General features: G+C 34.6%; 1 protein-coding gene across 1 annotated transcript in view; it reads left to right on the plus strand.

Annotated features, from left to right (window-relative positions):
- Positions 1-655: 655 nt before the first annotated feature.
- LOC116851868 (rap guanine nucleotide exchange factor 2-like) overlaps positions 656-13,650 on the plus strand; it is a 214,429-nt gene continuing 201,434 nt past the window's right edge. Inside the window, exon 1 of the mRNA XM_032831704.1 lies at positions 656-1,113. Within this exon, the coding sequence (XP_032687595.1) occupies positions 1,045-1,113 (69 nt within the window). The 5' untranslated portion in view covers positions 656-1,044. The remainder of the gene's footprint in view (positions 1,114-13,650) is intronic.

Genomic DNA, 13,650 nt, shown 5'->3' on the forward strand with positions numbered 1-13,650 from the left:
ATAGTTCTAAAGAAATAGTTGATTTTACTAATTAAGTGCGCTTCGAGAATTTAGCATGCCTTTTTTTAAAAGGTGCAACAATTCTAAATTCTACATTTTCAATTCTAACAATATAGAAAATTTTCTATAACATTATCATGTATTAAAAAAAAAAAGTGGATTTTTTTTACACAAGAACATTTTAATATTTTATCTAAGAAAAGTTGGTTTGGCAGTAACCAAATTTTTGTTTTTATTGAATATTCTTGATTGAAGTGTTAAACTTATTAAGATTTAAAATGTATTTGAATAAACTTAATGCTTATGATAGATTTACGGATACATGAATTTATGAAATATGTGAAGCAAATAACATTTGCTTGAACATAGTATATATTTTTTTATATGTATGTTTAGAGTTGACGTAATTTTTGCATATTTAAGGTTCTAGAGTTAAGAAAACACTCTTTGTTGAAGATAAACATTACTTAGGAGAGAGAGAAGTGAACCGAGTAATTGCTTTTGTTAGCAACAGAATAATATTTTTCTGTGTATAATGTTAAACAAAAGGGTATAAGAATTAGAAAGGGTATAAGAATTTCACACACACACACACGTACACACGATGAGTGAAACCGTGTCATTACTCTCACTGATGTCTTTATTTTTATTTTTCTGTTACAGAATCCGACATGTGATCGCCGAGGTCGAAAGAAACACATCACCCTGACGAGATAATGCCGAGTATCCGTCAAAATACTCTTTCGCGAAGGCACTCCGTGCACGAGATGCGTTCTTCGTGATTCCACGCGATCGGTCGAATTTGCGAAGATCGACGGGGAATAGATATTCGCTTTCGAGAAAAATGCAGCGTGTCACGAAAACTCGTAAAACCGGGCGTTCTGTTTTATAAATGGCCCGCGAAGCGTCGCGTGTACGTTCACCGTTCAGAATCGCAGATCGCTTCTCCGATCGGGGATATCGACGATGTTTATCGACGAGCGGGACACGGATCTGCGCGAGAGTTGTTAGAAAAAGTACCGCAGAGTAGTCTTACGGGCTATTATGACGGACTATTTGGACCCGCATTTCGTCCGGGCTCTCTGCCGTGATCCAGAAAGACGAACCCTCCAGGTGAGCAAACAGCGTTGTTAATTCACTGTCAATCAGTGTGCTCTGCAATTATCGGGAATATCCGCTTTTCAGTTATATTCGGGATATCTGACTACTCTCGAGGTAGAATTTGTTGCGCGGAATATCGAAAGAAAAATTTATGAAAAAGACGATCGAGCAATTCCTGCACAAATCTTATTCACGTTAACAAGTTAACTGACTTCCATTGTTTATTTCAGTAATCAATTGCAATTTTAAAAATCAAAGATGCGGTAAATAAGTGCAATCCATGTTGCATGTATAATAAAAAATTTTGTGTTAAATTTAATACATTTTACATGTGCAGAACTACTAAAATTTTAATATGAATGTAAGGCAAAACAAATATGTTAAAGAATAACACAAATATTATGTCTGAAATTAACACAAAAATATAATGACTATAAATATTCTGATAAAAAATATAAAATATAACACACAACAAGATGTTATTTTCACAGTGAGAAAAATATATTATATATATATTATATATATATTCTATATATTTATTTTTTTTATTGCGTTGCTTTTGAAGCATTGGCAATGATTGTTTACCTGAATTTTCTTAATTATACGCTCTATAACTAATTCACATACTTGATGTTATTTGGAAAATTTACTTGTCCTAGTTAGGATCGAAATCGATAATTCTGCCTCTTGAGAGTCACTTACTTTACCCATTAGACTATTTTTATTCTGACTGTAAATGTACTGTGTATTGTATATATCATAAGATGACAAAAACCTAATTTTTCAGCAAAATTGACATCTATAATAACATCTATAATACTCTAATTTATACTGAAATATAAAATGTGTAATTTTAATATATATTAACACAAAATATTTGGATAACACGAACATAATATATTAAATTAACACGCGGATAATAAAAATTTAACAGAAAAATATTAATAAGGATCACTTTTAACATCAATACAAGTTTTTTACTGGGTATATTTACTAGCTCGTCTCATTGTTTATTTATCAGTTATATAGTCCTAGTTCTTGCGACTATAATTTATACCGACAGCAGTTCTCTGAGCAATTTAAAATTAATTCTTCCTTATAAAAATGTTGTGGGAGGTCATTATTCATGGCGACTTTTAAATATTCAACATAACATACTTTTCTAACTAAAACCCAAATTCTGTTAAAGTAAAGTTCTGCTTGAAGTTGACAAAAGAAAGCCATTTTGTTATTTCCATTTGGTCGTTGGAAATTTAGTTTGTGAAAAGCTATACTGTTTCGATCGTTTGTATCTCAGAAAATATTGATACTTCAATATTTTCACTCACTTAGAAAAAATTAATTTTAAATCGCTCAGAGAGCCTATTACTGTAAATCAAAGTCGCGAGAATCAGGACAGCTTATATATCTAATTTGTTATTTAGGTTTTATATGTAAATTAGCGAGATATGCAGAAAAATACATATTGCATTCAAGTAAATGTTACTTGTTTTAAGTATTTCATGAGTTTATATATTCGCAAATCTATCATAAATCTATCATAAGTTTATCATAATTATTAGATTTATTCAAAATGATTTTGAGTTCTAGCAAGTTCAGTAACTAAGAATATTAAATTAAGGTAAAAATTTGATTTGTTTACTATATAGAATTGAGCTATCTTTTTCTTCGATAAAATTTTATAATATTCTTGTAATGAGAATAAATTTTTTTCTTTTGAGTATATTGTAGTTCTTTAAGAACTTTTTTCAAATTTGTTGGATATATTTTAATGAGCATACTTATTGAGGAAATATTCTTTGTTAAAAAGAACTATTACTTATAAGAAGGAGAGTAAATTGAGTAATTGCTTTTCTTAACAGTAGAATGATATTTTTCTGTATAAAGATCGCGCGCTGCGACGATTAAATAAATACTCTTACGATTATTAATATCCTAAAATTGCAACTCGCAGGATAAATAATTTATAGAATAGAAGGATGACATCTGATGGTAGAATTGGTAACGTTTTCTAATAAATTTCTGGTGAAGTATCGAGCGATATTGACCGTAAAGTTTTTCTTCCGGGAAGAACTGAGCGGAATTTACAGAGACGTTCGCGAATTTCGCAAGTAATTTGTACAATCCATTCATTTGGTATTTGTATAATGTACGCGGTGGGTAGAACTGTGTGTGCGTGCCCAAGTCAGTATGGCCGCGACTATCCGAACACTATAAACACGTACATTTACAACGGTGAAAAGGTTAAGGGTCACCGTCGGCATCTTGAGGCAATGCTATCTGAACTTTCGAAACTGGTAATCCTCTGTTACTTTTATGCAATCAACGTGACGTCCTTTACGCAAATCTTCCGCGGAGTGAAAAATTAGATTTTCAACACTATTTCGTGTGCATCGAGTAATCGCACAATGCGATAACGCTTGCTGTATGCTTCGATCAAGCAGACGCGCTTTAATAATGACGCTTTCGTTCAAATGTGTGGTCCGCGGTAAATATATTAAATATTAAAATGAAAGACCATTCGAGACTCTCTGCGCGTATTTATAAAGAGCACGTTTCCGGCTTTCATATGGGAGAAGATAAAAAAGAAAGGAAATCGGTTTTCATGTGATTACAATGAATGTATTTGTCTTCTGGTGGAACTCGTGCCGCGATTATTTACTAAAAATTTAAAACAATATGTTCGCGAACATATTTAAACCGTATGTGCGATTCAATCGAGCCAATTCAATCTCTTGAAATGTAATTAATTAAATATTTCTCTTTTCCTCTCTCTCTCTCTCGTTCTCTCTGGCACTGTTTAATCGAACTTATGCAAGATATATTGAATTTTGTTCGCAATATCGTTCCTATCGTCTGTTTTCCGCTTCCCCTTTTTCGTTAATGAGCAGTTGAACTGCATTCGCGTATCGAATATCAAACACATGTGCGCGTTGGTGTAGCTTGATGCAGGTGCGTGTTACAGATAGCATCGCAACCGGAAGTCCCGTCAAATATTTGCTTCGTTCAGATTTCGCGCTGTCTGAATTTCGAGTGCTGAAAGAAGTGAGAGAAATGAATTATTTCGCCTGCAGTAACTTTTATTTTGCAGCGGTTCATTTTTATTAAAAATACGGACAGAACGCGGAGAAGAAATTGTACCACGGAAAAAAAAAATTTTCTGTCACAAATAGAAACCTCGTTAGCTTGACGAATCTATAGCTGTAATACACGGGCAGCCAGTTTGCTATGACCAAGTCATCGCAGATTTGCGACTTCAGTAAGTTTATATTCAGTAAAGTTTGATGTTACAATGAATTGTTAGCATAGTAAAGATAATGCTACGCAACTAATGGAAAATATAGCTTAATATGTGCAAATAATTATTTTTTTGTTATACTAAAAGAAATTTGGCACATTAACAAGTTTCAATATAACTAAATCAAAATACACTCTGAGTTCTAGTAAGTTCGGCATTTCAACAAAAAAAAAATTAAATTAAGATAAAAATTTGGTTTGTTTGCTACAAAGAGTCGAATCATCTTTCTTTTCGATAAAATCTTGTAATATTTTTGTAAAGAAATTTTTTTTGGAGTAAATGGTAGTTCTTTGAGAACTCTCCTCAAATTTGTGCCGAGTATATTTTAATGAGTATATTTATTGAGGAAATATTCTTTGTTAAAGAGAACCATTACTTACAAGAAGAAGAGTAATTGAATAATTGTTCTTCTTAACAATAGAATATATTTTTTTGTATGGTGATCGCTGCGGCGATTAAATCATCAACAATCGAAGTTAGCTAAAACAAAAATGAATAGTTGTATAAGTTGTTTAATAAAATTAATAAATTTGTTTTCGCAAACTTTCATTGCTCGAAACACGAAACGGTTTATTGCAATATCTAAGATAATATAAAAAAAATAGGTTTGCTGTATGTGTGAGCGAATTATACTTCCAAAACCTAATATCTTTGCTACATTGGCAAGTCTGTTTAGTTATAACGCTTAATTTTGCCCAGCAAGCTGCAGATTCACAGAATCAACTAAAGCATTTTTTTCCGTGATGGATATTTCGTGACATCGATCCTTCCATAAGCCTCAATAATTCGAGGAGAAACGCATGAAGGCGTATCTCCGCAGAAACGCGTGCATCGTAGATCTTGTAGGCTGATAATAGCCTTAGAAAGTATAACAGCGATATTGTTTGTACTGGCGGGTCGTGAACATCTTAGGTCGACGTGTGACTGGTGTACAAAGGTACGGAACACTTCTATTAGTTACGAGGTCGGGAGCTCCTGAGAACGTTTTCCATTTTCTGATTTATGCGAGAGCGCAAGTACTCTCAGTCGCGAGCACTGTACTGCCCGGCCGTGAGATTAATTTGCATTTTCACGGATTATTTCCGCGAGAGATCGGTCTCCCCACGGGACTCTTCGACAGCTTCCGTTCTAACAGGTGAACGCGGAAATCCAATTGAATTGGTGAGAGTCGCACTACAAGTTGACGTGTACGTTTATTATTGTTATATTGAATTGGCGATCGTTTGGATAAATCGATTATCGAAATTTTGTTTTCCTCATATATATATATTTTTTTTTACTTCTACGTCCCGTCGAGTCTCGAGGGACGTTGAATTGTTTTGTTGCGAATTGCACTGAGAGAAAAAAATTGTTAGTTTAACTAAAATTAAAGTTATATTTTTGGTTTTAGGCAGTATTTTTTAATTGTTCTGATACGAAAATGGTAGTGGCATGTATATATCATTAACATTATTTAATTAATTAAATAAAATTAATTAATTGGTTAAATAAAAAAATGATTTTCTTGACCACAATTTATAGTAACTATATATATATTTCTTTATGTAATTATAGTTATAAATATCAAATTTTTTCTCAGTGTATTTTTTGTTAACTTTTATTGCTACATAAGATTTTAAAATAATAAACACACTACGTGATATTTCTTAAATAATATTTTTAAGAAATATTTTTCAAAGAGAATAATAATTTTTTAATAAGTACTTACAAAGTGCGGGGAATAATATTTAAAAAAAATATTTTCAGATGAAACACACTACATAATATTTTTCAAGTAATAATAATAATATTTTTAAGACATTTCTCAAACAATAATATTTTATTTAAATAATACTTTTATAAAAAATATTCTTTAAAAAATAATATTTTTCAAATAAGTATTTACACTGCAAAAAATTTTGTGTTAATTCAATATATTTCGCTGTTATTTTTATGTTAACATAAAATTTTATATTTAGTGCGAATATATTAATGAATAACATAATTTATTTTTACATTTTACATATACAATATTTTATCAATAATGTACATGTTACATATAAATTACGTCGTTTTAACACTTAAAGATGGTAAATATGAACTCAACGCGCGTAGCGGCCAAAATAATACTACAACAATATGTTAAACTAGCACACGAGTATGTTAAAAATATAATACAAAAATTTCAACACAGCTATTTTTTTGCCGTGTATAAAGTGCGGAGAAGAATAATTAATTATATATAAAAGCAAAAAATAACCCAATTAAAAATAAAATTAAAAATAGAACTGAAAATAAAATTAGAAAATGAAAATAAAATTGAAAATGACGTGGTGCTCGGTGCGGATAAATGTCCATCATCCAGCACACCATTTTTCCAAGACCTTATTTTCCGCTGTAAGAAGAACGGGCCCCGTTTTATCGGGGAATGCGGAAATCAGCGATCTGTCGTGCTCACGCCGCGTGTATCACGATGCACGCGATGGCGCGCGATATACTTTCGGCTTCCTAGCGAGTTTCGACAGCGTGTATTACGCCACTGTTAATGATCCGAGAAGATTTCTCGTTGCTTACGTTTTTCGACGCTAGCTCACTGAACGTAATCGAAATCCTTATAAGTAATCCTTTCACATTATGCGAAGACGAGTTACTTCGTGGAGTTAAACCGCAGTGAATACGGTAAATTCGTAATAGCCGTTCCAAGAAGAAGTTTCTGTATCCTGTAAAACGCCATTCAATAATCTCATCGGCGTTCTGAGTTATTCGTCAAATTCGAGAACAAGGTCTCAAGACAGAAGCGACTCCAAGTGTTATGTCACAGAAGTCGCGCATATTTCTTCCACATAGTTTTTCAATTGCTGTCGTTTGCTCGTGTTGACGATAACGTTTGTTGTCCAAATAACACTTTATCGCTCGTGTAGGGCGAACTTAGTCAAAAATTTATGGTCTCGGCGACGCGCGTGTCATACTGAAAAAAGCAACGTGTGTGTAAATAAGATTTAGCAGGTTGCGTTACGTGGTATCATCTTCTCGAGACGCCGGCGTACAGAATTCCTGGAGACAGTGGTCTCTGATTAAAAACGACGATGACGATGACGAGTGTTGGCGACATCATCTGCGCGAATATAGGACAGATTTGTTTGAGTCTGGTTGTCTTCCTGCATATTGATTAAAAAAAGATATATACAATATTTTATAATATTGTTCACACACATTTTAGTACATGTAGCTATATTTTTTCTAGGTGAAATAAAAAATTGCCTATATATATTTATAAACAATAAGGTTATTTAGTTGTGAACAGAATCTGACAAATGTGTCATACAGAGGAAACAAATAGTTTCTGCTTTAACGTTTCTCTCATATTTTATCAAAGTTAGTGATATCATCCGTTCAGATACTACATAAAGTGAAGTACTTAACTCCTTATTTGGCAATGTTATTCTCAAGCAAAATCTATTTCTTATGAGATATATGCAAGAACGATAGATCCAGGCGCGTTTAGTTAGCAACGTTGCTCTGGAGCAACTTATCTATTCTGTTTATTGCTCAGTAATTTCGATTTTTGCCACTGGATAACAAATTTATGCGGGTTTATTATAAATAAAAAATATTTTTAATACATAACTACACTTAGGAGATATTATTTACTTCATTTAAGCACTCAAAATGTTTTCCTTTAAATTGTTTTAAGTAATTGTTTGCCAGATAAAGGGTTAAAGCAAAATATATCGTTTATTTAATTCCAAAAAAATGTAACTTTTATAAATGTTTGGCAACTTTTTAAGGTAAATGCATATTGAGATTTTTGTTCTACATTTTTATAGCTTTTAAAGCAAATAGTAATATATGTTACTTCGTAGCTACACGACAGGTCTATATTTATTCTTTTAAGTATTGTTATCTGTCTGTTATACTCAAAAGCAGAATTTGTTCATAAGAATATCAAAAGTTTATCAAAGTAAAATTGATTCGACTCTATATAATAAACAAATCGAATTTTTTTTATTTAATATTTCTGATTAAATTTCTAACTTTCTAAACTAGGATTTACAATGTATTTTGAATAAATTTAATGCTACTATAAATTCAAATGATTGATTTGCGGATATATAAACTTGTGAAACAAGTAACATTTATTTGGATACAGTATTTTTCTGTATTTTTCTGTGTGTATATTTATTAAGTGAGATATAAGCTCTGACAACTGATCTGTGTGGCTTCCGGTTCTTCCTACAGCGAAACGTTTAACGGTTGCGACATTTGTCTTCGATGAGTTTTGCAATGTATTTCGCATGCAATAGGAAAATGTATCTCCTGATAATTACTAAAAAAACGAACTCTCTCATTGAACACAGGATGCGTTGCGAAAATCATCGAGGGAAAGTGTCGCAATCTTTAATCATCTGACTAGGATAGGAAAAAAACGCGTTTCTCTTATAATTTTATATCCCACAAAAGTAAATTTTTAGATATTTTTTCAGTGTAATACAGTGTTGAAAATTCGTTAGGTACGCGACACGTCGTCACGGCGATATTAATTCAGATTCGCGGTCAAGCGAAAGAGAGAGAATGTGTGTGTGCGCGCGCGCGCGCGTGTGTGTGTGAGAGAGAGAGCCGCTCCCGTGTGGATCCTCTTTAAAATCTTGCGAGCTACACAAGCTCCGCGCGCTTCATACGATCTATACGCGAAGGTCGTCCGGTGTTCGCTCCACTTTTCGTGCGAAAAAGGAAGAAAACAGCCCGGAGATCTCGCGAACGGGCAAAGTCGAGCGTACGCGCACTCGCCCTTCTTCGGCGCGCGAAAGCGTTTCAGACCGAACGGCGTCGTCGTCGTCTTCGGCGATATTTAGCGTTCACTCGCCCGTCCGCTGCACGCTGTACTCATGATTTTATGTTTACCGTGCGAAATGTACACACACACACACACATGCGCGACGCGCTTCACATTTCCACTGTTCGCAATTCGCTTCCTCCTGTGTGATAAACGCGAAGAAAGAAAACGCGAGACGAGACGAGACAGGACGAGACGGGAGAGTCGCCGTCTGCAATTACTCGCGCGCCGTGCAAAAATCAAACCTACATTACTGGAAAGCGTTTTTCGCCGACAGCGGCAACGCACGGCCGCTGCTCCGCAGTCGCATATAATTCGTTGCGCTCGTAATCGCAGCGGAGAAATGTAATTATACGCGGAGCGCGGGACATTTTCGGGATTGCCCGGGCGAAATTAGTATCGCGGCACGCGTCTCGTGCCTTCGCCACCGCGTCGGTGCGCGCCGCAGCGTCCTATACATGTGCTATAACGCTGATTGCGGTCGGTCTGTTCGCAAACAGCCCAGACGAAACGGCGCCGGCGAGTCGGTCGCCGAGAGCTCCGGGGACGCCGACGTGCTCGTCGCCCGCTGGGATACCGTAGATAGGGACGTTCGATCGGCGATCTAGCGTGAAATTGTGCTGCGGACACGTCGCGACGCAACCACCCCGGGCGCCTCCGGCCGCCCACGTAAGGGGGAGAGACTCGCGGATAATTAGATTTGCGCGCGATAATGTAGTACGCGATCAAAGTTGCCGCGTGTGGACGCGAACGCTACTGCGGATTCGATCGATGTACAGGGTGTCTGACTTCACGCGAGTCTCGGCTGAAAGTATCGCGGGGGAGAAGAGGATATTTGCTGCTTTTCGTTGTTTGGAAATACTTGGAATTCTTTTGGCTGTGCGAAAAGTTATTTATTGATGAGCGCGCGAGACGGGGAGAGAGAGAAAGAGAGAGACTCTGAGTTGTTTACATTGTTTGCATGGTGTTAAATCGTAGAGGGAAATATGTATATTGATTCAATATAGAGACATGTACAAGGGATATATGCACATGTGCTTTTTTATATTTATCTTGAGAGGACTAGTAGGTACAAAATCGCGAAATGGTTCTTTTAATGGTTTATTTAGTAAATAATTCTCCCTGTTTCATTAAAATCGGAATAATATTTCAGTTAAGAAGTAAAAGAAAATTTTTGCAAAGTAAATTTTCGAGCCTCTCGAAATTCTGTGTATTAAAATTCTCCATCTTGACTGAATAAAATTAAACGATGTGTTACCAGCTAGAGTGAAATTTCTTGCATGTGTATGATATACTGTTTCTGGTGATAAATGCAATTTTCATTCATAAATTAGTTAAAATAGACTATATGGGTGGATGGAAAGTTGTCTCATAATTAAGGCCGGCAGGAGGGCTGTGGAGACCTCTCGCGGAGATTCTGGAGCTAATCAGGATATATATTTTATACGTGACCTTCTTTATCTTGCGTTGCTAGACTGAACTCGGTATCAGGGCAAGATGACCACGTTGCCCCATGTTCGTATTTTGCTTATTACGAAACAAAATTTACAGTTAATAGGGTCGTGGTGGGCATTAATACATAGAAGAAGGTTGCCTCTATCATATTTATACAGTTAGTCACAGCAGTTAGATGCCTGAGAAGTTGTAACTTTGAAATTCCAAAATATAGGGCATCTAGCTCCGGTGACCTACTCTGCCGTGCCAAGGAAAAAAGTGGTTAAGTCACATTTTTAAGAAAACTGAGTTTTTTATACTAATAGATTCGTGTCAAAGAACTACATCTAACTGTATTGACAAAAACTAAAAATTATTATTATTTATTGAAATAAAAATTTTAGATAAAAGTTTAACTTTAGGTTAATTTTAAGTAAAAGTTTTGAACACAATATGATAAAATAACTAGAAAAAAGCCGTAATTGACAAAAAAATTGTACAACGCGTCCAATACGTCAGAAATATACGTGAAAAAGACCACAATATCCATGAATGTTTTCTTCTTTGCCAAAAGCATTGGTAAAGCATAGTCCTTATTACAAAAGAAAAGTCTTTCGTAGTTACGGTTTTCTTATGTTGAAAATTATTAAGTCACTTTGCGATTTTTTTTCTCTTGTATTTTTAAAAAGCAAGAATTTTAAGTGCATTTTCGAGTAGTAAATATTTAAAAAATTTATTTTTATTGTAGAATAAAAAAGCGTACCCGATTTACTCAATATATGCTTTTGTATTCATAGAGATTTACTTTTCCATTACGATTTTGTATTCATAGAGATTTACTTTTCCATTCTCTGAGCAAACAGTTTTCGTCGATTTTCTCAGTTTGAAGGCAAATGTAGTTAACCACTTTTTTCCTTAGCATGGCAATACTGACATTAATCTTCTGCTGTCTAAATTAATTTCTCATATTTAACAAATTTTTCATGTGTACACAGGATGTATTAAAACTAAAATACTCAACATATATAAAAGATGAAATTTTACTTTTCTAATTTTTTATTTTTCCAAAGTAAGTTTGTGATTCTGAGGTCACGTTGGGCAGTTACTATTGCTGCTAAAATACTAAAAAAAAGCAATTATTTTGTGACTTTTACATATCTGTCAAGACAGGAACAACGTTCATATTGAAAATAAATAATGATTAAACAGGATTTTGACTTCAGAGTCACAGTGGGCAGTAGAGAGTTAATTATTGTATTCCCCAATGAATTTGCTGTTCGCTTACGAACAGTACGACTGCTAACTGCGACTCCAGAGGAATTATTAACCACGACTCTTTTTACTCACGCTTTAGTTCATTTGATATTAATCCATGATTTTTCATACAAATTTCACTGAGAACTCGATTGTCTACTGCAATTGTACGTTTTCTTGCTTTACTCTTCATTCATTCAAAATTTCCCGTTCTTCGGTATTTTCTTAGGAATCTCGCTGTCGAATTTAACTCTGACTGCTATTCCGCGTTTTGGACTTTAATTGAATATTTTGACTTATTTTGGAATGTACGAAACGAAAGAATTCCTCGCAGAATAACACTCACTCGTATAACGTGAAAACAGATAATATATGACAATCACTAGCTCTCATAGATATTACGATATGTATACATTATATAACTGAATTAATATTAAAACAGATAATATGGAAACAATCGTTGCACATATTGTACAATGGACTACTTCGACCACTGAATAAAATCCATTGAGTTCCATTCAGCAGTACGCAGTGTTCTCACAACTAGTGAGAAAAAGTGAGAAAAAGTAGAGAACACGGAGAAAAATAATTTTGCTCTTTTAGCAAAATCGTCGTTGCTACTGCATATTCGTAGTGACACCAAAAAAATTTAGTTGGCCTAACTAATTTTACAAATTATTCGTAGCAGAAATAGTTTTGTTGCTAGGATAGAAAAAATTGGAGAGTATTTGTCTTAAGAATCACATTAATTTGCTATTGATGTAAAATAATATATTCTTAGCAAATTTATTTGCTATTGGAGCAAAACTGCGACTACTTATATAAATCCATGGTTCTATAAATTATGGTTCCATGATTCCATGATCCCATGGTTTATATAAATCATGGTTCTTATAGCAAAATAATTTGTAGATTCAAATTATATCCAGCAAATAGTGATTAGTATTCTTAGCAAATTTTTTTGCTGTCCATATAATAACGAAAAGATTTTGCTAGACCAGCAGAAAATTTGCTGGGTCAGCAAATTATTTTTCTCCGTGAATGCATAAGCATTAAGTAGTGAACAGTAACTGGATGAATATCTACAAAAACATGTACACATTTCTATTATTATTCTCCTTCAAGAAATTATAATTCGCTATCAACGTCCTTGCGCGGCTCTCGTTGGATAAAATTAGTCCTTGTTGATATTTTATATATTTCTATTGTGTGCTTGTTTATGCGACATTTTCATCTGGGAATAACTCGAGACGCCGGACGCGGAAGTTGCAACGTAAAGTCACGGTATCGCTCCAAGTTATGCGCGGGACACGTAGAGCGGATGGAAATAGCATCCCGGCAGGCATAAAGTGCACGCTGTTTATTTATTCGTGGGCATTTACAGACTAATATAACGACGATTAACAAACCGAGTGATTCGTCCGTTGCTACACATTTGACGTAATAGAATTACATCGACCGCGATGATTTTACGCCGAGACAAAAAAGGATGAAGTTCCTCAAGTTTTTTTTCACACCCGATGTACACCGGTTGTCGCTCTATCTTACCGCGCTCTTCTTCATAGCCGGTAAGCTGGAAACTTATTTCACCTGTGACGTTTGCTGTACCTTGTAAAATCCGCGCAAAAATCGCCCGTTAATGAAATATGAAATGGACATAATTACTTAACAGCTGTCGCGAAATAATATGAACATTTTGACGCTCGCTGTCACGCACATGTGACTCAACTCTGCCAGCGTGGCTGCCGCT

Source organism: Odontomachus brunneus, unplaced genomic scaffold (genome assembly GCF_010583005.1).
Source record: "Odontomachus brunneus isolate Ranch 3 - 2012 unplaced genomic scaffold, Obru_v1 Obru_scaffold_195, whole genome shotgun sequence".
NCBI classification, from domain to species: Eukaryota; Metazoa; Arthropoda; class Insecta; order Hymenoptera; family Formicidae; genus Odontomachus; species Odontomachus brunneus.